The sequence below is a fragment of the Oncorhynchus kisutch genome, linkage group LG17, assembly GCF_002021735.2.
Source record: "Oncorhynchus kisutch isolate 150728-3 linkage group LG17, Okis_V2, whole genome shotgun sequence".
Classification (NCBI taxonomy): domain Eukaryota; kingdom Metazoa; phylum Chordata; class Actinopteri; order Salmoniformes; family Salmonidae; genus Oncorhynchus; species Oncorhynchus kisutch.
The window spans coordinates 31,049,583-31,059,603 of record NC_034190.2 but is presented as its reverse complement, the minus strand read 5'-3'; the positions used below and the strand labels follow the sequence as shown (position 1 = coordinate 31,059,603).

Sequence of the window (10,021 nt, the reverse complement as noted above, 5' to 3'; positions counted from 1 at the left end):
CCAGTGTTGATCAGTGACTGTTCACTCCTTTCAGAGCCACTGACACGCAGCACAATGATGATGTCACTGATTCTACTGCTGGGGACACTGGGGATCCTTGTTCAGGGTGAGAGACACTTTAACTAACTTTGATTCATGATGGTTTTGGCTTCAGATTTAAACTTTGTGAAATTTGAAGATTTTAATAAAAAACAATCTGGTTTTGCCTGATATGTTTCATGTTATAATGTGTAAAATTATCAATGTCTATTTGTTGTGATTAATAATCAACCTTTCTTTACTTTTGTTTATGTTTCAGACTCATCAGCAGATATAATTCTGACTCAGTCTCCTAAATCTCAGTCTGTTAGTCCAGGTGAGGTTGTCTCTCTCAGCTGTACAGCCAGTTCAAGTACTGGTAATGCGCTTAGCTGGTACCTGCAGAAACCTGGAGAAGCTCATAAACTCCTGGTTTATGCTGCTACAACCCGTCAGTCTGGGATTCCAGGTCGTTTCAGTGGGAGTGGATCTGGTAGTTCATTAACTCATTACACTCTGACCATCAGTGGAGTCCAGGCTGAAGATGCAGGAGATTACTACTGTCAGCAGGGTGGCAGCTATCCGTTCACACAGTGTTAGAGCGTCGTACAAAAGCCTCCCTCAGCTAAAGAGGAACTGCTCAGACTCAACAGCTGCAGAGCTATGGCGTCTCCCGTATTCTAAAGTATTCTAAACACCAATTATTTGAAAAATGACGCATACTGTACATATCTCTCAATATATTCTCCAAATATGTTAAATCTTTGGAAACACACTGGGACCACTAAGGATACAGAGCTGTAGAAAATGCTTTCTTTTGAAGGACATGTTAAGCAAAGTTAAGAACAGGTTTACATTTACGCTTCGATTTCTCTTCATATTGTAAGAAGAACTCATTTCAGTACACGACAGCATGAGTGTTGACCCCGTCTGAACCAAACTATTCATGCCCTACTCAACTTCTATACGCCTCCAAACTTGAATGAGTGAATACAGTCATATCATTTGCATTCAAGAAATACTACTTTGTCATCATTATGATACAGTATATCACATGGTTTCAGTATTAGTAACATCATGAAGACCAGTGAGTTTAGAGCACTTGGCTTCAGTATTAGTACCATAATGAAGACCAGTGAGTTTAGAGTACATATATTCAGTATTAGTAGCATGATGAAGACCAGTGACTTTAGAGCACATGGTTTCAGTATTAGTAACATCATGAAGACCAGTGAGTTTAGAGTACATGGTTAAGATATCCTTTTGACTGGTATTATATTTGGCCCAATTAGCTAAGCGTTCATTCCGAGAGGTTCATTAACTGAAATGTATCAGTAACATTATTTTTCACGATACCTCTCGATACCTACTCTCCTGGACGACTGGACTCTGCAAGCTAGCCACCATCACTCCAGGTGCTCTACCTGCAGATGTGGAACCGGCTAGGACGCAAGGGGGAGGTTGCACTGCTCGTGCGAGTGGCCCCACTGTGACCACTCGCGAAATGGGCGATGAGTGCTGCCAAGACACGCGTTGGGGTTCATGATCCCATTCTCTGTGCTGGTCACATCCTACTGCTGCCTCCACGGACTGGTGAACCAAGTTGATCACAAGTGTTGTGGTTGCATTCTACATCCTCTGCATCCCTGTGATCCATAAGCGTGGTGGACATTGCCGGAGTGGTGCTGTGTCTGTCTGAAGTCGGTCTCTGCAGATTTGACTAAAGGGATGTGGCAGGCATGCCAACCCATAACTCTAACCCTCACCCTACCCATAACCAAACCCCTTATCCCTAACAGTAACAAATTAATAATTTCTTAGGGCTGTGATCCCGCTTACGGGATCGATATGACAACAGCCAGCTAAAGTGCAGGGCGCCAAATTCAAAACAACAGAAATCCCATCATTAAAATTCCTCAAACATAGAAGTATTTCATACCATTTTAAAGATGCACTTCTTGTTAATCCCACCACAGTGTCCGATTTCAAATAGGCTTTACAGTGAAAGCACCACAAATGATTGTGTTAGGTCAGAGCCAAGTCACAGAAAAACAGCCATTTTTCCAGCCAAAGAGAAGAGTCACAAAAATCAGAAATAGAGATACAATTAATCACTAACCTTTGATGATCTTCATCAGATGACACTCATAGGACTTCATGTTACACAATACATGTATGTTTTGTTCGATGAAGTTCATATTTATATAAAACAATCTCAGTAGACATTGGCGCGTTATGTTTAGAAGTTCCAAAAACATCCAGTGATTTTGCAGAGAGCCACATGCATTTCCAGAAATCCTCAAAATGAACATTGATAAAAGATACAAGTGCTATTCACAGAATTAAAGATAGCCTTCTCCTTAATGCAACCGCTGTGTCCGATTTTTAAAAAACGTTACGAAAAAAGCACACCATGCAATAATCTGAGTACCTTTCAACGAGCGTCACGAGCTTGTGGCACTCTGCTAGACCACTGACTCAAAGAGCACTTAAGAGCCCATCCTTTACAGTAGAAGCCTCAAACAAGTTCCTAAAGACTGTTGACATCTAGTGGAAGCCTTAGGAAGTGCAACAGGACCAATATCCCACTGTATCTTCAATAGGGAATGAGTTGAAAAAAGACCAACCTCAGATTTCCCACTTCCTGGTTGGATATTTTCTCAGGTTTTTGCCTGCCATATGAGTTCGGTTATACACACAGAAATCATTCAAACAGTTTCAGAATCTTCAGAGTGTTTTCTATCCAAATATACTAATAATATGCATATATTAGCAACTGGCAAGCAGTTTACTCTGGGCACCTCTGGGCCCCTTATTCATCCAAGCTACTCAATACTGCCCCCAGCCATAAGAAGTTTTAAGGTACTCACAAAATAGAAAAAACATTTTATCTGGATTCAGCTGGTCAGTGTATGTCATGGAAAGAGCAGGTGTCCTTAATGTTTTGTACGCTCAGTGTATACCAGTGTTGCAGTTGCACTAAACTCATACAATTTCTTAGTCATACCATTTCTTAGTCAATTGTCATCATTAATTAAAATTATAATTGAACAGTTAAAAAGGTATGCTTAGATAACCTATACCGATAAATATATATATATTTTATAAATATATATATATATATAAATATATATATATATTTTACATAGAATTATGCTGAACGATTATGGCTCTAAATTACAGGAAAAAGGTGTTTGAAAAATGGTCATCAATCATTACAATGACAATTGAACAGGTTAAAAGGTATGCTTAGATTAATCACGAGTAAAATTCAGTCTGTGCTGCTGCTCACCTCTAGTTTCTACTGGAAAAGTAATATTATCAGATATGAAGGTAAGACCCAGATGTGACAACGTCGAATAAACAATAGTTGAATATTCCCACAGGGGCAGGCAATAGACAGATCAAGGAAGGCAGGGGTCAACAGTCCAGAGTAGTGGGGGAAAGCTACAGGATATCAGGCAGGGTCAGGGGCAGGCAGGCGGGCTCAGAGACAGGACAGGCAAGGGTCAAAACCAGGAGGGCAAGAAAAAGAGAGACTGGGGAAAAGCAGGAGCTGAGAGAAAATGCTGGTTGACTTGACAAACAAGATGAACTGGCACAGACAGACAGAAAACACAATTATAAATACACAGGGGATAATGGGGAAGATGGGCGACACCTGGAAGGGGGTGGAGACAATCACAAAAACAGGTGAAACAGATCAGGGTGGGACAGTACTCCCCCTTTAGGGGCGCCACCTGGCGTCTTACAGGGGCGCGTAGCTGGTTGACCGGAGTGCCGGCGATGGAAGTCGACGATGAGGGCTGGGTCCAGGACGTTTCTAGCGGGGAAACAGCACCTCTTCTCCGGGCCGTAACCCTCTCAGTCCACCAGGTACTGTAAACACCTGCTCCACTCAGGAGGCGTCTCACCGTGTGTGCTGGATGACCAAAAATATCTCTCTGTCTCACGCACACACACACACACACAAACACGAGAAAGAAGCTGATCAGAGGCAGTTAACCCCTATTACTTTCCTTATTATCACTCCATGACAAGAGATCAAGTGAGAAGAACAAACTTGTGAGGATTGCAAGCAGACTGTTTTCTGGTGTTCAGACCGTTATAACCTGTTCTGAGATGTCCAGCACCTGCAAAAAAAGTTAAACATAGAATTAGATGTCTAAAGTCTATTTCCAGATATCTCTTACATCTCTTATCTTATTCTTTCACTGACCATGGAGAACCTCAACTCCTCCAACATCTCCAGCTTGGACCCCTCCTCCAAGATTTAGAGCATTGTCCTGGGGCTGTGCTGTGCACTGGGCTTCCCTGGTAACATAACTGTCCTGGTGGTCATACTGCGCCGCCCGCCCCCAACGCCCCACCTTTACCCTGTGCCTCATGCTGAACCTGGCGTCATCCAACATCTGGTACATGGCCACGATACCTGTGTGGATCTGTACTCTCCTGCACTGCTGGGCCGTGTCACCTGCAAGCTAGCCACCTTCCGGCTCTACCTCAGCCCATAACTCTAACCATCACCCTACTCATAACCAAAACCCTTAACCCTAATCATAACAAATTAGGGTACTCACAAAAATAAAGGTGACTTTTTAAGGTGTTGTGGCTTGGTTTAAACAGCAGCCAATTTAGCTATTTTGTTCTCAACAAAACCCACATTTTTGGTTGCTGGCTCTGTATCTGTATAGCCTGTACTTTCTAGGTATCCATAGGTTAGCCTATATTTGTTATTTTGATGATCTGTCTCCTTTCAAGCTTGACCTCCAAATCCTAAATTGTATTTGTCAGCTTTCGAATGCATAAATAAATACATTTAGTTTTAATGAATACATTGATTTGTTGTTTCTCTTACAGTACATGCACTTCTGCTTTGGAGGAGCCCCAACCTCCCAGAAAGTGTTGGACTATTTCATCATACTTGTGAAGTTGACTCATTCTTTGTCAAAATCTTGACAGGTATTTTAGCATTGAGCACCATGGAAAAACACTCTAGATGTATGTAACAACAGTTCTGCCTAAATAGATCAATAAAAGCATGCAATTCAAACCTTGCACCACTCTGATGCCCAACATGGGTTCAACCATGTCAGTTTCAGTCTAAGACTCAACCAGAAGTGAGACAGCTTGCCAAGAATGCCAAACAAAATAGTTATGAAACAAATGAAGGTAGAACTTGTAACATGTAACTGTCACGTCTGCTCCCGTTCTCCCTCTTGATGGCGCCAGGCTGCCCTTCATTACACAAAACTGTCACCAACATTACGAGCAGCTGCTCAATATTGGTCTCACCTGGACTCCATTACCTTGTTGATTTCTCCCTCTATATCTGTCTGCTCCTCAGTTTGTTCCCTTTGTCAGCATTGATGTTGTTATTTTTCTCCTGTCCAGACGCTGTTCCTGACCTGTTTCATGTCCGCTGTTTAGTAAATGTTCTCCCTGTACCTGCTTCACGTCTCCAGCGTTGATCCTCACAGTAACAACACATTTGGTACAAGGACAAACAACGTAATCCCAACAAGACCATGCCTGAATAAGGCAGAAAGGCTAAAAAGGCAAAAAAGGCTAAATCCTCAACATAATATTCACTGAGTATACAGAACGTTAAGAACACCTTCTTAATATTGATTTGCATCCCCCCCTTTTGCCCTCAGAAGTGTCAATTAGTCAGGCCATGGACTCTACAAGTTGTTGAAAGTGTTCCACAGTGTGCCTGGGATTTTTTTAAAGTCACACTACATTATTCTCCGCACAATTGAATGAAAGTGTGTGACATCCATTTTATATGGATCTGGGAGAAGTTTAACTTAAAGTAAAACACCCACTCTGCACATCACACAAACTGCCATTATGCATTGTGGTAAAAAGAGGACGACAGAGCACCACTACTGTCCCTCATGCAAAAAATGGAAACCATTTGCAATGAGGCTAAGGGTCCATTTATTTTCATATATTCAATAATTGTATAATTTAGAAAATTATTTTGAATACTGCACAACTCCTGAATTATTTTAATTTTATTATAAAACGTAAATTAATAGAATTGTTGAATTTAATACATAAAAATACATTTGACCGCAACCCTGATAGGTCCTAAACATTGAATCAATATTTGAATTTGAAAACAAAACAAGTAAGGCTTTTATGTTTTTGTATTCACAACTAAAGTCAGTTATGAGATACATTTTATCTCTAAATGTTAACACACGTCCTAACTGTGAGTCGTAAAGTGTGTTTTTTTCTCTTTCTGTGTGTTTCTATCTCCTATTGGAGGTTGTATTCATGGCTGGGGCTCCTCTGATCTCGCGTCAGTATGAGTAAGGGAGACTTCCAGTAGAATCCTGCTGGATTGCAACTCTAGTTTGGAACACTCTTCTCTCTGGAGCTTCATTCACAAACACACTGGAACACGGAGGATACTGAGCTGTAGAGGATGCTTCTCTTTTGAAGAAGATGCTGAACAAGTAGTAAAGATTGGGATAAGTTTTCTGTTATGTTCAGGACCAAGATGGAGCCGACAGAGATGGTCGCCTCGCTTCAGATCCTTAGAAAACTATGCAGTTATTATTCTTTTTTTAAATATATGATTTCTTACATTGTTAGCCCAGAAAATCTCAAGTGTTATTACATACATCTGGGAAGAACTATTGGATATAAAAGGGATGTCAATTTACTATCATTACGACCAGGGATCAGTCTTTTCTGAAGCGGATCCTTTGTTCGGACCTCCACCCTGGACATGCGATCTTATCCCAGTGGCCGACCTAAAAGAATGCGTTCGCGGCAGGAGAGGAAGACGGAACGGCCTACTGGTCAGACTCAGAAGGCGAGCACACTATCCATCGCTTCCGAGCATATTACAATGTCCAATCTCTAGACAACAAGGTGGAGGAAATTAGGGCACGAGTTGCCTTCCAGAGAGACATCAGAGATACCCTAGACCCACTCCAATTTGCTTACCGCCTCAATAGGTCCACTGACGATGTAATCGCCATCACACTGCACACTGCCCTATCCCATCTGGATAAGAGGAATACCTATGTAAGAATGCTGTTCATTAACTACAGCTCTGCATTTAACACCATACTACCCTCCAAACTCATTAAGCTCTAGACCCTGGGTCTCGACCCCGCCCTGTGCAACTGGGCCTGGACTTTCTGACGGGCCGCCCCCGTGGTGAGGGTAGGAAACAATATCTCTACCCCGCTGATCCTCAACACTGGGGCCCCACAAGGGTGCGTTCTCAGCCCTCTCCTGTACTCCCTGTTCACCCATGACTGTGTGGCCATGCACGCCTCCAACTCAATCATCAAGTTTGCAGATGACACTACAACACTGGGGCCTGATTACCAACAACAATGAAACTGCCTACAGGGAGGGGGTGAGGGCCCTTGGAGTGTGTGTGTGTGGCAGGGGGGGGGGGTTCAGGAGAGGGTTGAGAACGCACCCTTGTGGGGCCCCAGTGTTGAGGATCAGCGGGGTAGAGATGTTGTTTCCTACCCTCACCACGGGGGCGGCCTGTCAGAAAGTCCAGGCCCAGTCAGACACACACACACAGACAGACAGCTCATCAGGATTCTGACCAGAGGTAGTAAACCCACACCTTTCACTTACTATCATTCTATGACATGAGTTCAAGAGAAGGCAAAAAATACTGTACTAGTGCAGAGACTGTTTTAACAGTATACATTTTCCTTGAGAAACAAAGAATTAGATGTCTAAAGTCTTCTGTCTTCCAGATATCTCTTAGATCTCTTATCTTTCATCGATCACGGAGCACCTGAACTCCTCCAACACTTCCAGCATGGACCCCACCTCCCTGGATTCAGGCCGCCTGATTTTGAACATCGTCCTGGGGCTGTGCTGTGTGCTGGGCCTCCCTGGTAACATAGCTGTTCTGGTGGTCAAACTGCGCAGCTTGTCCCGACGCCCCAACTTTACCCTGTGTCTGATGCTGAACCTGGCGTCCTCCGACATCTTCTGTATGGTCACGATACCTGTGTGGATCTATACTCTCCTGCCTGGCTGTATTCTGGGCCGCCTGCAAGCTGTCTGTATAGCCTGTACTTTCTATGTATCCATAGGGTAGCCTAGATTGGTTCCTCTGGTCATCCATCCCACATTCAAGCTTGACCTCCATTGGTCAAATCCTAAATTCTATTGCTTCTCATATTTCCCATTCATGAATACATTGATTTTGTTTTCATGAATATTTTTTCTTCTTCTCCCTCTTACAGTATGCTACGTAGAGGCTACTTCTGTTTTCGTTCAGACGAGCTACAACGTAGAGGCTACTTCTGTTTTCGTTCAGACGAGCTAGTTGCCTCATTCTATGTCAAAATCTAGACAGGTATTTTTTTTGTTGCATTGAGCACAATGTAAAAAACATATTAGATTTATGCAACAACATTTCTGCCTAAATAGATCAATAAAAGCATGCATTTCAAACCGTACACCACTCTGATGCCAAACATGGGTTCAACCATGTCCATTTCAAGAAGTAGGACAACTTGCAAACACTGGCAAACAAAATGTTTCTGGACCAAATTAAGGTAGACATTGCCCATATACTGTATGTCAGTTGTTACACTTTTGGTACACGGACAGACAACTTTATCCTCACCCAAAGTACAATGTCTTTCGGTTCAAAATGAGAAAACGGCTAAATCCTCAATATGTATACTGTAAACCGTGTATTCAACACAATGGCCTATATTTACAATTATTTAACTAGTCAGTTAAGAACATATTCTAATTTTCAATGACAAACTAGGAACAGTGGGTTAACTGCCTTTTCAGGGGCAGAATTACATAATTGTACCTTGTCAGCTCGGGGATTTGAACTTGCAACCTTTCGGTTACTAATCCAACACACGAGGCTACCCTGCCACCCCATGATTGTGTCAGTCCACCCTCCTCCCTCCTATCTTTAGTCCCCATTGTAGATTAAAGGATGACAAAACATGAGATCGACATGATACTGTAGTTTAAAACATATTTTGAAACTATAAACAGTTTTGCGGGATTATGATAGGATGGTGAAAAGCATGAGCTAAAGCACATCCCAGTAATGCTTCAGTAGGTCCCAACAATTTAATGGTTATATAGACTTTCTTTTTATATGGTTCTGGGGGACCTTTAACTTAAATTAAAACACCCACTCTACTCATCACACAAACTGCCATTACACACTGTGGTCAGAGTAGGGAGACAGAGCTCCACTACTGTCCCTCATGTGAAGGTTTGAAGGACGTAAAGGCAGCAATTATTATTATTATTTACCTTTGTTTAACTAGGAAAGTCAGTTAAGAACAAATTCTTATTTACAATGACAACCTTAACAGTGGGTTAACAGTCTTGTTCAGGGGCAGAACTAAATATTTTTACCTTGTCAGCTCAGGGATTCAATCCAGCAATATTTCGGCTACTGGCCCAACGCTCAAACCACTAGACTACCTGCCACCCCAATTCTACTGTTAAGCTTCATTTACCTTCTCCTGGGACATCAAACATTGTGTGGGCGAGTCAAACTAGGCCCCATTTAGAAATAGTTGTTACAATGTGTGGTTTGTCTATGATTTTAGTATTCTCCGATTTGATATACAGTAAGCATACTTCTGGAAACTGGTGACTAATTTTATCTGTATGTGTGTGTGCAAATGCATGCATTTGCATAAAAGACATTTGCATATCTGTCCTGCCTCATTGCTCCACATACTTTTAAAACCCCAGTGTTGATCAGTGACTGTTCACTCCTTTCAGAGCCATTGACACGCAGCACAATGATGATGTCACTGATTCTACTGCTGGGGACACTGGGGCTCCTTGTTCAGGGTGAGAGACACTTTGATTTGATTCATAATGTGTTTGGCTTCAGAGTTACACTTCATTCGTTATTTTAACCTGACACGCTATGCTTGATAGGCTATGCTTTACGATATGGTTGTTGTTGTGAGAACCTTACTAATCAACCTTTCTTCACTTTTGTTTATTTTTCAGA

General features: G+C 42.2%; 1 gene segment (V, D, J or C); it reads left to right on the top strand.

Annotated features, from left to right (window-relative positions):
• LOC109907437 (immunoglobulin kappa variable 3-15-like) lies at positions 1–646 on the top strand. The segment is given in 2 exon segments: positions 1–106; positions 299–646. Coding segments are annotated over 2 exon segments (372 nt in total).
• The last annotated feature ends 9,375 nt before the right edge of the window (positions 647–10,021 follow it).